General features: G+C 33.5%; 2 protein-coding genes and 1 pseudogene across 2 annotated transcripts; 1 reads left to right on the top strand and 2 right to left on the bottom strand.

Moving 5' to 3' along the window:
- The first annotated feature begins 235 nt into the window (after positions 1-235).
- Positions 236-5,416, top strand: LOC120117323 (protein DOWNY MILDEW RESISTANCE 6-like). Its single transcript, XM_039137615.1, has 4 exons — positions 236-448; positions 684-931; positions 3,828-4,152; positions 5,014-5,416. Exons 1-4 carry the CDS (start codon positions 251-253, stop codon positions 5,254-5,256), a joined length of 1,014 nt encoding a protein of 337 aa, XP_038993546.1. The 5' UTR covers positions 236-250; the 3' UTR covers positions 5,257-5,416.
- Positions 5,417-9,180: 3,764 nt separating this feature from the next.
- Positions 9,181-10,870, bottom strand: LOC120117321 (annotated as a pseudogene).
- A 4,299-nt stretch (positions 10,871-15,169) lies between these two features.
- Positions 15,170-17,034, bottom strand: LOC120117322 (caffeic acid 3-O-methyltransferase-like). The gene is made up of 3 exons (XM_039137614.1): positions 16,646-17,034; positions 16,146-16,521; positions 15,170-15,473 (listed from the first exon to the last, which is right to left on the bottom strand). Exons 1-3 carry the CDS (start codon positions 17,014-17,016, stop codon positions 15,171-15,173), a joined length of 1,050 nt encoding a protein of 349 aa, XP_038993545.1. The 5' UTR covers positions 17,017-17,034; the 3' UTR covers position 15,170.
- Positions 17,035-19,164: the final 2,130 nt, after the last annotated feature.

Genomic DNA, 19,164 nt, shown 5'->3' with positions numbered 1-19,164 from the left:
TAATACTTATCGTTCTAAATATTAACATCTTTCAACATAAGATTTATATAATTTTAATATTTCATCCAGATTTAGCCCCAAAAAAATAATTTAAAATGAGAAGAGAAGTCATTCAATCCAATGGATCTCTATAAATAAACGTACAAAGATTCTCAAGTTCTAACATAGTATCATCATTCACCTCGAAGCTAAAGCAACATTCAACCCTCTCTCCAACTGTGATTTGCTTTTCTTTTGGGTGTGGACAGCAATGGATGCAAAGGTTCTTTCTTCTGGAGTCAGATACTCTGATTTGCCAGAAAGCTATGTGAGACCTGAATCCGATCGTCCCCGCTTGTCCGAAGTCTCGGAATTCGAAAACGTCCCGGTCATCGACTTGGGGTGTCCGGACAGGAGCCATGTTGTACAACAAATTTCTCTTGCCTGCATCAACTATGGCTTTTTTCAGGTACTACTACTAGTCCCTGCAAATCCTGCTACTCTTATTTGTATTTCTTTCTCGAAAAAAATTCTTATAGAAGAGAGCAGCACAAACGATTTCACTTCTTTACACTAATCCAGACGAAATTGATTCTAAGACAGAAACTTATACCATACCATAGTAAATCGTTTCATTTCCTTTATTATTTGATTATTACTTACTAGTCGGTACTAACGATTTTATAATATATATATGACTTGAGGTTATCAATCATGGAGTTTCGAAAGAGACGGTGGAAAGGATGTTAGAAGTAGCGCACGGCTTCTTCCAGTTGCCGGTGGAGGAGAAGTTGAAGCTTTACTCCGATGACCCTTCAAAAACCACGAGACTTTCCACCAGTTTTAATGTGAAAAAGGAGACTGTTCATAACTGGAGAGACTATCTACGCTTACACTGTCATCCTCTCCACAAGTATGTTCCTGAGTGGCCTTCCAATCCTCCTTCCTTCAAGTAAAGTCTTTTCTCTTCCTTTTTCTTTGAAACACACGTAATTTGCCTACCGTCATCCATTTTCAGTGTATGCGTCATGCATGTTCTAATGATGGGCGGTTCGGCAAAACATATATAGTTTAATATATTGCATGGAATCAAAAGTAAACTAATGATGCATACTGCATGTGCGTGAGATCTGATGTTTAATTTAAAGCTGGGCTATTAACTACTAACCGGTTTATCTAATAGAATGAGATATTAAGCTCTTTAAACAATATCAAAAGTTCGAATTTTGATATTTATAAAAAGAATAAATTAAATTAAAAAAGTTGTCCCATAATAAATATTTATAAAATTTAATCTAAAATAATCGATCAACAGATCAAATATCTACTAGTATATTACTTGAGATGTATTGTACCTAAGCTTCAAAACCTACATGCTCTTTGCTGGTAGCAAGGACAATACTAGTAACATCGGCAGTTGTAGTGCTTTTAAGGGATGCAGGAATGGAGTTAGATGGAGTTAGACATTCACTCTCCCTAAAAAAATTAAATTTTTATATATTTTAAATATTTTTTATACTTTAGTTAAAAATATATTTTTATTACTTTTAAAATTTTATAAATACACCGCTCTTTCGCATAAAATTTTAAGTCTCTTAAGAGATACATCCACGGCCAGAAGAGTCGGGTGTGGGCCAGATGTCAATGGCTTATTCGTAAGTAACGGACAAGCAGGAGATAAGTCATTTGATTAACTAGTCAGAGATATTTTATTCCAGCAAGACATGTTTGGTCCCGCCACGTTAACCTTTTTCTTCTCACTTTAGTAGGGTTTAATATAGTGAGGGTATAGATGATAGTAGAATATGTTATTTTTTGAGTTAATTGTATCTTTAAAATATGATCTTTAGTTTAAATTGGTCTCTAAATTTTTAAATAGTATAATTATATCCTTAAACTATGGCTATCATTTTAAATTAATCATTAAACTTTTGAATATTTTAATTTCATTCTCAAACTATGAACTTCATTCTAAATTGGCCCCCAAAATTTTTAAACACTCCAATTTCATCCCAAACTATACGTATAAACTTATCACATCTCTTGTTAATAGCATCGTTAGGTCAAGTTATATTATTATATGTTTGAAAAAAAATAAAATTTATGTTAGATTATGGTTGAAATCAATTACATATTTGTATGAATTTAGGGATAAAATTGAAATATTCAAAAGTTTGGGGACTAATTTAGAAAGAAGATCATAATTTAGGGATGGAATTATAATGTTTAAAAGCTCAATGACTAATTTAGAATAAGATACATAGTTTAAGAATGAAATTAAAATATTTAAAAATTTTAGGACCAATTTAAACTGAGGATTATAGTTTGAGTACAATTAGCTCAATTTTAGGTGTGTTTAGAATTTGATTTAAATAGTTGTGTTTGGGAACGAATATATGATTTTAAGTTAAAAGTAGCAAATTTTTAAAATTTTAAGAGTGAATAGATTTATAAAATTTTAAGAAGACGAAAATAAATTATCAATAGAAAATTTTTAAAAAATATCTAAAAATATAAGATAATTTGAAACTTTTAGGAGGGTGACTGCCCCAGCTCTCATTCGGTCCATGTCTATATGTTGGGTGTGTGTTTTATCAATAAACTAATTTTTTAAACAATATTATCTTATAATCACCTCAAACTATTAAAAATGAATAGTAAATTTTAATAGTTATAATATAATTAGATATAAAAATAAATATATAATTTTATGTTAAGGATAAACTTATAATATTTTGAGTATATATAATTTTAGAAAAATAAAATTAGATCGGAACAAAAGCTGAGATCGGAATCGTTCGTTAGGTAGGTTAGATGGGTCACATACGTGATTGCAGGGGAATGTGAGGAAGATTAGTGACGTCATAGGATAAATGCCGTGTTGACGTAATCAAATGGGATAAGATATTAGTATTGAATGAATATTTGGGGCCCACAGAGGTGGCTATGAGCTAAATGCAAAGCTCTGACTACAAGGCGCCGACTCGGCTGTATTAGTGTATTTTAGTTTTATACAACTGTCACGTTACTGTTCATGATTTAATTACTTAATATATTTTTATCATAACATACTTAATAAAATAATCATAATTTAATGATATTATAATAATGATGGGTATTGCGTTTTGTTTTGATTTTTTTTTTATAAAATTATAATATGGAAACAGGGTAAAATTGCTTAGACAATACAGTGAGAAAATGAATTCCTTCATGTAAGGGGTATGAAAAATTATTATTTTTTAAGTACGGTTCTTGTTATTGTATTTATTGGAAAATGTTTAGATTATTTATTGATTTTTAGAAGACGACAGGACGATTGGGTAAATTCTAAACTAAATGGTTTTAGGTTACCATAATTTTTACTATCAGACTGTATGTAGTTTGAGGTAGATTTCGTATTTTCAATGCTTCTTTCTAAACGAGTCAAATGGTCAGAATATTTCTTACTAACATTATAACATTCATAATATTTTAACAAAAAAAAATTCTGAGCCAATTCCCCCCCCCCCCCTAACATTCATAATATTTTAACAAAAAAAAATTCTGAGCCAATTCCCCCCCCCCCCTCAAATTATTATCCCAACAATTTAGCCTAAAAAAAAGAATGTTATCAATGTTTGAATCTTAATCCTAATGTGCCAATGCAGGATTATCAAATTACTTCTTCAAGGTGGGCACGTGTTTACCTTGAAAATTTAACTTTTCATTATTTAATTATATATTTTAATGATGATATCTATTTTAAAATTTTATCAAAAATTTTATGTTGTTAATATATATGAATCTATCTTCAAAAAAATTTATGGATTTAGTTGTATTGATAAAGTATAAAAATTTGATGTTGATAGGGAAATTGTGAGTGATTACTGCGCTGAAGTTCGAGAACTTGGATACAGATTACAAGAACTAATATCAGAGAGCTTAGGGCTGGAAAAGGATTACATAAAGAAGGTTCTAGGGGAGCAAGGGCAACATATGGCAGTGAACTATTACCCACCATGTCCCAAACCAGAGCTCACCTATGGCTTGCCTGGACATACAGACCCCAATGCTCTTACTATTTTACTTCAAGACCTCCAAGTTGCAGGTCTTCAGGTACTCAAAGATGGCAAATGGCTTGCTGTTAATCCCCACCCCGATGCTTTTGTTATTAACATCGGTGATCAATTACAGGTATGCAATTACAACACTTTTCTTACTGGATAATGTGACGTTATTGATTGTTAATAAATAATACTGATGCAAAACAAAATCGTTAATATCGACTAATAAATAATAAAATAATAAATAAAAAATATGATGATCTACAGTGTCGTGATATATGCTATTGTTTTAAAAGTAGTTTTGCCTGCCTTCCAAGATTAACACTAGGGATGAGCGCAAGTCTCGAACGCAACCTACCCTATTCGGTTGTGTGTGTGTTTTTTTTATAAAAAATATGGGTTTGAGTCGGGTTTTGTAGATGATAAGTTTGATCAGATTAGGTTTAGGATAAAAAATACATGATCAGAAAAATAATGTAATTATACCTTATACATTTAATGATAATTATAATAGCACCCCTTTCTATTTTATTTTTTCAATTAGATCCCTATTTTATCAAATAAAATTAAGATTTTTTATTAATATATTTGTATCAGATCATCTTGGATTTGAGTTTTTTTTCAAAAGACGGGTCGGGCTTTGGGTTGGGTGAAGTCATCCTAAACTTAGGTCAGGTCGAATTTCAAGTGGATGTTGTATATTTTTCGGATCGAATTGAACGAAAACCCTATCCATGTCTATCCCTAACAACATAATCTTGTGTAACTCTCTTAAACAAAAAATTTCTTAAAAGAAAAGAAAGGAACCATCTAATTATGTACCAATTAGGGGGTAGGTCCTATCCCTTTTACAAGAGTAATAGAAGAATAAAGTCATCAAATCATAATTACCCGCCCAAACTCCTCACTAAATATGAGTAACCCCACTTCCCAAAGTTTAGCCCACTATTTGCATTAGTCACATTGATGGTGACATTCGAAAATGTTGCAGGCATTGAGTAATGGGAGGTACAAGAGCGTGTGGCACCGGGCCATTGTAAATGCCGATAAGGAAAGGATGTCTGTTGCTTCTTTCCTTTGCCCTTACGACCATGCCTTGATCAGCCCTGCAAAACCTCTCACTGAAGATGGATGTGGAGCTGTGTACAGGGATTTTACTTATGCCGAGTACTATAGTAAGTTCTGGAGCAGGAACCTCGACCAACAACATTGTTTGGAACTTTTCAAGAACTGATTTGCCTGCCCCATTAAATTGGTACTTGTCATGGTGTAAAATAGCCACTCTTTTTATTTTACCAAAACGCAGAACGTAAAACTTCACTAAACGACCCTAAATAATAAGGCAATGTGCCATTTTCTGATGCCGGAAATGGCGGCCGACTGTTTAATTGTCCGCTTGTAGAGCATCCCAACTGCTTCAGCTTGAGTTTTGATTAAGAGATTTAAAATGCAGTTACCGTCGCATTTTCAATTGTCTTACATTTATCACGATTGTGACAATAACAAGTACTATTGCAATTATTATGAATATCACTGTTGTGAAATAATGGTTTTGGATGGTAACTTTACCGCTATTCCAAATAGCAGAACAGTATTTAAATTCCTGATTTGATTGTTGGCGATGTTTCAAACCACAGAACACGGGTAGTTGCTAAAACAAAAGCTTCCACAAAGAACAACAGACCGCCTAACCAAAGAGAAACCAAACAACAAGACACTAAAAACCACAAGACAAACAGTAGAAGGAAACAACATGGATAACAAAACAACAAACTGCAGATTGAATACAAAGACGAAACACCAGCTGCAGATTGATTCTAATCAGAGGTCACATCCATGATGAAGTAAATGTGTTGAAGCAGCTATCACCACCATGCTTTGAACATAGATTGTCTTTGCATATATGATTTTGCAAGGTAATCTGCCATTACATTGCAGTTTCTGAACACATGAGCAAATTGGATCTTGCAATCTTGTGGATCAGACTATCAATATCAACAAAAGTCGACCACCAACTCCACGGGAGCTGAAGTGGATTATCAATTCAATCCAAAGCACTTTTGAATCAGATTCTGCCACCAACTCGGCCTTTCTTATCCAATTAACCTCTACAAACACTTGTAACGCAATTTTAATTGCAGCAACTTGTGCAAAATCAGAACCCAAACCCAACGTCGACCCTGAATATAAAGCTCGAATTACACCCTCGTCTGTGCGTAGAACTCTGCCACACCCTGCTTTCCATTCTTCGCCGCTTCATCAACATTAAACTTCACAATGCCAATCGACGGGGGAGACCACACCGAGCAATAAGTGACACCTTTGTAGTAATTCTTCAAGCATGACTTGGGGTTATCCCACCATTCATCTATCTCTGAAAACCTGTCACCCTTGGTTGCTTTAACCCAGATTAGAGCACATAACTTTGAGTAGAAGACGAGGTCTTTAAGAGTTATGGATTTTTCATTAAACACCTTCTCATTACGTGCCAGCCAAATGCTCTAAAAAGTCGCTGCCAACGAGATTAGCTACAAGCTTCTCAATGTAGCTGAAAAGGAAACAGAAAAACAAAACTCGAATAGCTCTTTCACATCACGCGTTCTAGTCCAGGTAACTCCCCACCGGTTACAAAGTTGTCTCCAAAAACATGGCATTGAGACACTCTATAAACATGTGATTTGATCCTGAATTTCGGATTCACACCAACAACATATGCACTAAATTAACACCTCTCTTGCTAAGGAAAACCTTAGTTGGAATTCTGTCCAAGTGCAACATCCACAAGAAATTCTAACTTTCTTTAGTTTTCAGATAAGATGGAAATTGAAAGCAGAATCATCCATCCCTAAATTGACAATCAATTCTGTCAACTTTTTTACTGAAAATTGTCCAAGAATTACCATTGTTGTTACTTCAAATATCAGACATGTAGTAGAAAGGGAGAGAAGACAATATCGAATTAATGAGAATAATTCGCCCAGCGAGTTCTACATTTCCAACCAGTTAATTTGGAATGAAATTTTTACACCACTAGCTCCCAAGTCTTAACCTTTCATGGATCTACTCCGACTGGAAGTAAACGGGAAGCTGCCCACTTGACACCCACACAGTTGTGCCATCGCCTTTAAATTTTCCGTAACCATTCCAACTCTCACAAAGCAAGATTTACTAAAATTTATACTCAAACCCAAGCAAACTTCGAAGCATCTCAATATATTCCTCACATTCACCATGTAAGTGTCTTTCGGCTTAAGAAATAGAATTGTGTTGTCTGCAACTTGAAGATGAGTAAAGGAGTGCCCAAGATTACGTTTTAGATACATCTATTAGCCCAACAAATCTCCGTTTCATTTAACAAAAGATGCAAAGCTTCTTTAACCATTATAAATAGAAACGGGAATAAAGAATCGCTTTGTCTTAACCCCCTCCGCATTCGAAATTCTCTAGTAGGGGCGCCTTTTACTTCAACAGACACTTTCACTGAAGAAATACACTCACAAATCCACCTTCTCCACTTAACCCCGAATCCCATATTTTGCAAAACTATTTCCAAGAATTCCCATATCAGACAATCGCAGGCTTTAGAAAAATCCAATTTCAGCATTACTCCTCTCACTTCATTCCCCTGCTTCATCGAATGACTTCATTAGCTATGAAGATGCCACCGAATATCTGTCGCCTCTTTATAAAGGCAGCGCACTGGGTTTCGCTGATCAGCTTCTTCATCACATCATTCTTCGAGCAAGAACTTTGGCAATAATTTTGTAAAGCGAGCCAATAGAACTTATTGGCCGGAATTCTGAGATCTCTATGAGGTTCTTAAACTTTGGAACTAAGGCTATTATTTTGGAATTAAGCCCAATTAACTTTAATCATATTTGATACCTCTAACTTAGACTAATCATTTTATGATAATAAATAACATACCATTATTTTTTTATTATATATATGTTATGTTCATACAACATACAGTTTTTTAGATTCTTGAATGATTTTATATATTATGTTCATGTTGTTATTGATTTATGAATTCCATGAATTAATTACTCTTTAATTTTTCAACTCAATATAAAAACTAATTAGAATTAATTCATTGATAATTGGTAGGTTTTAATCAAGTAGTAAATAAATTAAGTTATAAAAGTGTTATAACTAGTTTAAATCATCCACGTTGGTGTGAGGTGGTTGGTTAGAATTGAATCTCACTAAATTATAAGACTATTGATAGATTAAATTCTATGAGTGTTTCTGTGAGACTGTTTATCAATAAAAGATGTAAGTTTTTGAACATCTCTTTGATTACTAAGAAACTAAGTAGATATTAGATTATTAGAGTATCTCGAATAACTATAATTAATTTATTCAAAATGTTTAAAAAATTATTCACAATATCAATGATCAATTCATGGGTCGAAAATTGTGATCACTCTTGATTAGATATTTATTCACACTTGAATTTTCCTAGATTTTATTATTTTTATTATATTATTTGTTATTTGTTATTAGTTTTTATTTAGTTTGATTATAAAACCCCCTAAATTTTATTTTCTCATTTATCTTTTAGGAGTTAGTCTAACCTCCCTCTATATGGATTTGATCTTGCTCACCATTTTACAAAAGTTTTTGATATTGAACGTTTATACCTCTAAATCATTTTGTATTGAACGTTTATGCCTCTAAATCATTTGATATTGAACGCTTATACCTCTAGCATCCATGGTGTTCGAACTCCGGACCTCAAGGAATAACAACAATTCTTTTACTATCAAGGTCGCTTGGTTCGTGAAAAATAAACTATATTTGAAATCATACTTAAATTCATCGGTAAATAGAAAATCTTTTTTCCCCTTCCAGTTCTCAAAGCTTTGCCTTGACTAATCCAGATCGATCCAGGTCGCATGCATGGTTTTGGTGGGTGAGTCTCCGGTGAGGATTTTCTGCATACAGAAGGACTCGAACGCAAGACCTGCTTAAGTGATATCAAACTACTTATCACTTAAACCAACTCGTTGGTTTTCCCAAGATTTGTGAATAGAAAATGGCAACAAAGAACAAATTATGCATTTATACAATCAGTTTCTTCATAAATTATTCTCAAAGTTTAGGTTTTATGCTATTTAAAAAACATCAATTCAAAATTTATTTAGTAGTTACAACGAGGTCGAAATAGACTTATCATCATATTGGCAAAACAATATTTATTCTAAACACACAAAAAGAAAATCTCTTTTATTATTTTCTTATTTATTTTATGCAAAAGAGAAAACGACATAATTTGAGCAAACCACCTTCATGACAATAAAAAAACAATAGTTCCAAACATATAACAAAGACAGATTCAAACACTTTTGAGGAACTCCATGATGTATGTTCCAAAAGCATAGCATTTTACTTGAAAATCTTGAAACCCTGCACCTCTTGCCAAGGTCTCAAATTCCTTTTCAGTCCTCTCTTTTCCACCAGGATTGAGAGCCAACATGATGCAATCACCATGAAAAACTAACTTCGTGGCGAGGCTAGGATCCGGGTAATCTGGAATAATGGATTCTACAACAATTATTTTTCCATTACTTGGCAAAGCTTCGTAACACTTCTTCAAAAATTTTGAGCAATGTTCATCACTCCAGTCGTGACATATCCACTGCATCGGTAAAATTCACGGTTACTAAGACGTACAAAACTGTAAAGGTCAACTAACTTATTGGTCACTAAATTATGGGTCAATTCTATTCTAACTACTAAAAAATAAAATTTTAATTAGGCCATTAAACTTTCAGTGTGGTTTTGTTGTTAAATAGAATCGAACCTATAATTTAGTGACCAATAAGGTAGTTTACCCAAACTTTAGATACATGCTTTTTTTTTCATTATTAGTGTTTCCCTTAATAAACAAGTCACATGAGGATGGAATAGGGGAAAAATATAGTTTAGTTTTTAGTCGAGTTGAACTCACCTTCATGAAAATAGCGTCACCTTTTGGAACACTTTCAAACATGTCTCCACCAACATGCTCCACACCAGGATAAGCCGGAGCATCCTTTACGACATGAGGCAAATCAAAGTTAATGCCCTTTATGGAAGGGTACTTGGTGACGATCATATTAAGCGTGGCTCCGGTGCCGCCACCAACATCAACTAGGGTTTTGATTCCCTTAAAGCCATCATAAGTCTCAAGAATCTTCTTCATGGCAATGGTAGAGTGATTAGACATTCCATTGTTGAAAACCTTGTTGAATCTTGCATCCGTACCATGGTACTCGAATGCGTTCATACCATAGGCTTTATTGAAGGGAATTCCACCTTCCAGCACTGCATCTTTCAAGTAATACCTGCAAATTGTCCCAACATACACAATTCTCAATTGGATAAGATCTTCACTTTACTAATTGACAAAGGAAAAGCCAAGGAAGCAAGTAAATGAAGTTTTTGTAGCTACTAACCAGCTCTCCATAAGAACCTTGTCTTGACTCATGAGACAGAGAGCAGAAAGAGTGACACCATCTTGATTCTTGGTTAAGAATTTGCAAACAGGACCAAGACCATAAAGTCTCTCTACTTTCCCATCGGGAAGGATGCGCAATGAACAAACGAGGATGGAGTAGGTAGCCAGGAGGCGCAACATGCGGTCGAGCATGACGGGTGCATTGGGGTTGTTGGTGGGGAGCTGGGAAGCCATTCTTTAGGGGAAAGGAAAGCACCGGGACCAGCTTTGGCCATGATCTCCAGCAGTCAAGCTCTATGGCTGACTTGAGAACCATGGGTAGCACGGAGGCACTGCAGAGTTGCATGGCGAATAAGTTTGCTTCCTCATCGGAGACGTGGGTGGGAGTCATTTGGGTTTCACCCATTGTTTTCTAAGGAGCTAAATAAAAGTAGAGATTGTAAAGAGGTAAAAGATTTTGGCAATGGTTGATGGGAACGAAGAGGAGTTATATACATACATATGGTTCAACAAACACCTTGTTCTTGATCTAAATTTCCATGTATATGTGCTTGGTGCCCACCACCTATAATGCTAACCCCTAAACTACGCCTCTATTATTTTTGCCAACTTTGCTTGTATCTAATGATTGGTCATCTACCTTCAAAAAAGACAGATTGGTTCGGACTATACTTTGATATAGTTAGTGACGAGATATATTTGCGCTTACATTAAAATTCGAAATTTCTTCTAATAGTTATCTATTTGTCTAATTATGTTAACTCTATATATAAAAGTTTTGTTTTGTATTGTAGAATGCAATCAAGAGTACTCTATTTATAGTGTGAGACTATATTGTATATGTGATCCATATTGTTCACATAGGCTTCCCTAGAGTTTGCGTTGAGGAACATGACTCGATCAAAAGGTTTAGACAACCATCAAATTACGGTATTCAATTAGGACTCAATATTTTTTAAACAAATAGAGATTAGAATAGTTTTTAATAGTCGGTAATATCTGTTCAGAATTTTTTCTTAATCATTGTTAATGCATACACACCTTGTAGACGTAATTGCTTGAACCCAGAATTGTTAAAGAAACTTTAACCACTGAAGTCACTTAATAGATTCTAGAAATTAGAATATTAAGTATTTTGATTTTTGCTTCATCCATCCACCAACATAAATGCTATACATTCAATTTTTATAAATGAGTATTAGTAGTAGTAAATTCAGATCTAACTCGTTTTTGAAGCAATTGAGAAATGAATATTTTGTAACGGTTGAACATTATGCTTGAAATGGTGGTTTGATTATGCTTGAAATGGTGGTTTGATTTACAGGACCATTGACATCTCATCATTGTTGGAAGTAGAGATGCACATAGCCGGATTTAAATCCGATCCGGATCGGATAAAAACCGATCCGGTTTTTTCACTAAGCCAAAAAACCGGTTCGGATCATAACCGGTTTGGAGGGCCGGATGATGTAACCGGTGTAACCGGTTTCGGTTTGAAAAAAACCGGTTTTTAATCTGGTAAAAAATCCGGTCATCCAATTTTTTAAACCCCATACCAGATTTTTAAACCCCAGACCGGATTTTTTTCCGGATAAAAAATTGGTTTTTTATCCGGTTTTTTTCAAACCGGTTTTTAATCCGGTAAAAAATCCGGTCGTCCAATTTTTTCTCAAACCGGTTATACTATCCGGTTTTAAAATATCCGATCCAGTTTAAAAAAAACGGTTTTTCCCAAATCCGGTTTCGGATATTTTTTGCACAAAATCGGATATTCGAATTTTTTGTGCACCTGGAAGCGTGAACGGACACTCGATAAACTTTCATTTGCACGATTTTATTAACACGTATCAAAAATATGATACAACACCAACACATTACTAACTTTGACTAGTCTTTAAACACAACTAATACGAACTTTGCTAAGCTCCTCACTATCACTCTAATTCTTCTTCTCACACACATACAAACTAAACTAACACCAAACATATATATATATATATATATATATATATATATATATATATATATATATATATATATATATACATTTTTAATTCTCCAAGTGTACATGTTCATATCCAGGCAATTCTTTGCTTGCTTTGCCAAATCTTTCTCCTATTTACCGCCTTGATTCTTTGATCATTTTTGTTGCCACGCGTTGCTTACTGTTGTTCATTCAATGTTATTTATTGTTGATTTTTTATTCCTTAGTTTTTAAGAAATTCAAGCTTTGCCGAATGTCTTGTTTCATCCAAACTGTCGGAGTAAAATTTGGTTTGATTTCTAACAACCATATTACTTGAAGAAAGAAAGGTTTATATATACGAGACTGCCCGTATTATTTTAACATTTAAATTTTAGTTCATATTCTTTGTTTTTGTGAAATTAAGGTCATGTATTATTTTCTTATTCCCTATTTTTTGTTTAAATTTACAGGTAATTGCTAATCTGCAGGTAGTTTTAAAAACGGCAAAATAACTTTTGATCTCTTAAGTTATAGTTTTTTTTTATCAATTTAACCCTGAATCTTTAAAAATAAATAAAAATTTATCAATAATTGAGCACTGTTTGGAACATTTCAAGAATTGATTGTGTCGTTCTTTGGTACTTATTAAAGAATTAATTAAAGAATTGCTTTTAATTAAGAAAAAAGAGACTATTTTATAAATTGATAAGTCGTAAAATTGCATTCAAATTATATTTGTTCTCTTGTTTTAATTTATCTACAAGTCCATGTTTTATCAAGAATTTATATTTTGCAAATATTTAGAGATTTGAGACATAACCTCCACCATAAACAAAAATTTTAGTAAAATTAACACACTTTAAGAAAAAATAGGCGCAAGACAGAAGAGATTATGCTATATGTTTAAAAGGACACTTGAAGAGAATCCAATTTTTATATGGGTTTCTGGTACAATCTTTCCATTTTGTTTGGGTAAATTAATCATTAAACAGTCCAATTCTTTCTTTCTTTTTACTTTAGATATACATAATTCATTTATTTTAATTTAGTACTAATTTTTTCATAAACTCAATTTCTACGAATTAATCATTTATTCCAAAAATATAATTTAATTTCATAACTTATGGAAATTACCCTACTGTTCCTAAAGAGAATCAAATTTACCGCTTTAATCCTTAAATTTTTTTTTGGGATATTACAATGTTTTTCCAATATGCCCTATAGACACATATTCACTATAAACTTTCTTTAACAAGGAGCTTAATGATTATGTGCTTTATCTTTGATGTCTTCCTGTTATTATTGGATAAAGTTATTGTAGGTTTATTTTCACAAAATAACTTAAGTGGTCCTCCATGCCGAACTTTACGCGATTCGTGATGGTTTTTCTATAGCTTGGGAACATGGAGCATACCATGTTGAAGTGGACACTTATAATATAGAAGCATTGAGGAATTCTAAAGTCCTTGCCCCGATGCATGAAACCCCTATTATTCGTCGGATCCAAAGCCTGTTCCAACTCCACTGGAACATCACCATTAATCATGTCAAAAGGGAAACAAATAGTGTTGCTGATGCTTTAGCTCGTCTCGGTCGTACAAGAGGTTTGGGACGCACCCTCACCAAGGGCATGACCATCAATCATATTGAATAATCACTGCCTGACAGTTTTTCTTTGTAATCAATATATATTGTACTCGAGATCATTGAGATGGAGAGTGTGGTGCAACGCAGCCATCGATTTCAAAGCGAAGCAGTGCATGCGCTGGAAATGAATAATACTTGGCACGGACTTTAGCAAGGAAGGAGGATCGGAATTTTTAATTCAATTAAAGAGAGGCCTACTTACGTTTACAGATAAATTTACTTAATTTTCATATCATTTAATTTGTTTAATTAGATCTATTTTTTTAATTGCACCGTATAAATCACCATCAATTTCACCATTGAGAAATATAATCCTCGCATCCGTGTAATATAACTCACGATCAAACTATATTACTGAAGCCATTATAATCATGAAAGAGTCTCTCGATACAAACATAAGACCTAATCTCTTATGTCCCAAAAAATAAATCAAATTTTCGATGGCAACATGCAAGGATTCATAAATGAAGAAACTAAACAAATATACATTATATTAACATGATATAGAATCAATTTTGAATTGTAAAAAAGATTGGATTTTCTTTTTCTAGATGAACAAGAATAAATAGATTTATCTGATGCTTGAATTGAAGTTAAATTCAGTTTGGTAAAAATATCATTCAAATCCAATTTATAATGATAGCCTCTCATTCCATTTTCCAAATTTTATAATAGAAAATGCCAACAAACCAAATATTCATACAATCTGCTTCATGAATTCTTTAGCATTATAATAAGGTTGGAATAAACTAGATCCACATCTTGACAAACAAATAAATTAAGAAAATCGCTTTTCTTAATTCTTTTTAGCACAACAGATATATTCTTTATTGAAAAAGAAATTCCACATATAATGGCTATAGATCGATCCCCGAAAGAATCTACACGGGGTCCATATCTAAATTAAGAATTCCAACAATTCTTTTAGCTATATCCGATGAAATCCCAAATCATATTCCTTAAACCTCTCTAAACTGATACGAAGAAAAGCAATGCACCCATGTCTTTTCTTGTTTATTTTATGCAAAACAGAAAACGACATTATTTGAGCAAACCACCTGTAAGACAATACCAAATATAGTTTCAAACAGATTCAAACTCTTTTGAGGAACTCCATGATGTATGTTCCAAAAGCACAACATTTTACTTGGAAACCTTGAAACCCTGCACCCTTTGCCAATGCCTCAAATTCTTTCTCGGTCCTCTCCTTCCCGCCAGGATTGAGGGCCAACATGATGCAATCAACATGGGCAACTAACTTCGTGGTGAGGCTAGGATCCGGGTAATCTGGAAGAATGGATTCTACAACAATTACTTTTCCATTGTCCGGCAAAGCTTCGTAGCACTTTTTCAATAATTTTGAACAGTGTTCATCGCTCCAGTCGTGACATATCCACTGCATCAGTAAAATTCATGGTTGATGAGACACACAAAATTATGGGTTACTTATATTTTTTATAACGGAATAAAAATATTGACAATTAAGTCACTAAACTTTTATTTTAATTTTAATCAAAAAATATGATTTTAATTCATAACACATGACTGATATGATAGCTTTAAATTTTTATAATATATATTTAGTCTTTTATGATTACATTCAATAATATTAATCATAATTTAATAAATTTAAACATCGAATAAGATGACAATACATGTTATCTTCTTATTGGTAAAATTTAAGAAAAATAATCTTAATACTTTTAATCATATTTAAAATATGTCAGATTTTATATAAAATCGATATACTAATAAGTTATATAACATTTGTTTGAGGTTTATTCTTTAAATCAAAACAACAAAATTATAAAATTGGTTACCAACATCGTTGCAAGTAGACTTTGTAGAGATCAGTCATTTAATTTACTTTGTTTTACTCATAGATCGATCCCAAGCTGTTTTATAATATAAGAAATGAAAAAACACACCTTCGAAGAAAAACCAAACCTCAATCATTAGATAATACCTTTAAAGTTATAATAATAATTTAATTATTGAATATAAAATAAGAGAATTTTATGTTAATATTATTATTTTCTTTCTTCACGAATTTTTTATATTGACTCACCTTCATGAAGATAGCGTCTCCTTTTGGAACACTTTCAAACATGTCTCCACCAGAATGCTCCACACCAGGATATGCTGGAGCATCCTCGATGACATGAGGCAAATCGAAGTTAATGCCCTTTATCGAAGGGTACTTGTTGACGATCATATTCAGTGAGGCGCCGATACCGCCACCAACGTCGACCAGTGTTTTAAGTCCCTCAAAGCCATCATAGGTCTCAAGAATCTTCTTCATGGCAATGGTGGAATGATTAGACATTCCATTGTTGAAAACCTTGTTGAATCTAGGGTCCGTACCATGGTACTCGAATGCGCTCATACCATAGGCCTTATTGAAGGGAATGCCACCTTCTAGCACTGCATCTTTCAAGTAGTACCTGCAAATGGTCCAATCATACACAATTCTCAATCCAATCTCAATTGGAATGGATCTCATCAGTTTACTAATTGACATAGGTAAAGGGAAAGAAGCAAGTAAATGAAGTTTCTGGAGCTACTAACCAGCTCTCCATAAGAACTTTGTCTTGATTCATGAGAGTGAGAGCAGAAAGAGTGACGCCATCTTGATTCTTAGTTAAGAATTTGCAAACAGGGCCAAGACCATAGAGTCTCTCTATTTTTCCATCGGGAAGGGTGCGCAAGGAACAAGTGAGGATGGAGTAGGTAGTCAGGAGGCGCAAGATGCGGTCGAGCATGACCGGTGCGTCGGGGTTGTTGTTGGGGAGCTGGGAAGCCAATTCTTTAGGGGAAAGGAAAGCATCAGGACCAGCTTTGGCCATGATCTCGAGAAGGTCAAGCTCTATGGCTGACTTGAGGACCATGGTAGCACAGAGGCACTGGCGAGTTGCATAGCGATAAGTTTGTTTCGTCATCGGAGACGTGGTGGAGTCATTTGGGTTGAACCCATTGTTTTCTACGGAGCTTTGGAAAGTAGAGATTGGAAAGAGGTTGAAGATTTTAGCAATGGTTGATGGTAAGAAATAGGGGTTATATACACATATGGTTCGGCAAACACCTTGTTCTTGGTCCACATTTCCCTGTACAAGTACTTAGTGCCCACCGCCTCTAATGCTAACCCCTTAACTACATCTGTTTTATTTTTACCATCTTTGCACGTATTCAATAATTTTGAGCACGACGATTGCAAGGTTATTTGGATTTTTTATTATCAAATAATTGAGAATCTTTCGAATAAATATTAATTTGTAACCACTCAAACTAAAAAAATAATTTGATGATTAAGCATTAATCACCTGTTTGTAACCTTTGATTCCGTTTCATTATTTGCTAAAAGTTGACAAAATCGATCGTTGTGGTATGATTATTGGTTTCTTGCGAAAAAGTAATATAAGAGTTATGAAAGTAAAAACATCAAGGATTAATAGTAAGCCTACAAATGAATGATAAAATCAAATGCTTTAAAATTCAACCAACTCTCCGTATTGTTTACATGGACTTCCACAGAGTTTACGTTGAGGATCAAGACTCTCAATCAGGATAGATCGAGGGTAGGTGCAGACATAGTTCCCCTTAAAATTTTAAAAATTACATATATTTCAGATTTTTTATATACTTTTTATTAAAAATCTGATTTTACCTCTATGAAAATTTTTAAATTTATTTACACCTAAAATTTTAGAAATTTACACTCTTAAGTCTTAATGTAAAATATTACATCCGTCCCTACTCTTACCGAAATTAGGACTCAATATTGTTTGAAGAAAACATAGATTAAAATATTAATTATTATTTTTTATTATTTTCCATCCATCCACCAACATAAATGTTATACATTCAAGATTCATAAATGAATATTAGTAGTAGGCGATGATTTAGATCTAACTAGTTTTAGAAGCAACTGAGAAATGAATGAACTGTAGCGGTTGAGCAGTGTGATTGAAATGGTGGTTTGATTTGTAGTACCGTTGATATCTCACCATATTATTAGAAGAAGAAAAGTTCAGATATACCAAGACTCTCCCTAATATATCAAATTTAAAATTTAGTCTCTATACTTTATTTTTATTAAATTTTAGTCTATAAACTCTTTGACATACTTATGTTATGAATACATGTATAGTAGAGTTATTGTGTGACACTGAGCTTGGGAGCTCAACATTCGAAAAGTGTTTCCGTTTGTAGATTACAAGTTATGTGGAGAACAATAGGACATCGAGAACATCGGAGGAGTCTCGGGGGAGTACCTGAGTACAATGATTACAACTTGGTGAACATGTAGAGGTTATGTTTTGAAAATGGTCAACTTGTAATATTTCATTTATTTATTGGATTTTTAAATTGAGACCTTGCTTTTTGTGGATTACTAATTTTTTATATTTGGTGTAATTTTAAAATGAAATGGTTTCAAAAGAAAGAAAAATGTTTAGTCACTTCAGTGATTCCGTGTGATACTCGAATCTATGTGATGAGGGTGTTACACCACCTCTTAAACAAAAATTTGCATTCTGAAATGCTCGAAGCTTGGCTGATCGAACCGTGTTGTGTCCAACCATAAATGCCCCCAACAAAAACATCCTGATAAAGTTCAAGGACTTTGGATCGTGGAACTAAGAACTACGAGGCAAAGAATCAGAATATTGAGACCCGAAGATTAGAAATCCCTTGTCCAATTGGAATTAACATAGTCGAACAAAAAGAAGGCAACATGGTGGAAAAGTAGAAGAAGAAGACGATGATTGAAGGCTAGAACAAGAAGGTTGAAGCAAATATAATTCATGGCCAACACTCGTGACCGAAGACGTATTGATCAAATGAATGTAACCCTCAAAGTATTTCAGATGCCCATTTTAGATTTTTTTGGGCATTCCAGGATTAATCATTGGAGGCCATTGTCCATCCATCATGGTATATAATCGCATTTGCATGAAAGCATATTGTTTTGTTCGAATGTGTTTATTGTTCTTTCATTCTTTTAACATATGTTTTTAAAATTGTTTAATTGAATAAACGCTACTTTTCTAGGCTATGAGAAATGAAATAAATTCCTTATTTAAGTTCAA

This window comes from Hibiscus syriacus, unplaced genomic scaffold, assembly GCF_006381635.1.
Source record: "Hibiscus syriacus cultivar Baekdansim isolate YM2019G1 unplaced genomic scaffold, ASM638163v2 tig00110319_pilon, whole genome shotgun sequence".
NCBI lineage: Eukaryota > Viridiplantae > Streptophyta > Magnoliopsida > Malvales > Malvaceae > Hibiscus > Hibiscus syriacus.
This window is presented reverse-complemented; position numbering and strand designations above follow the sequence as displayed.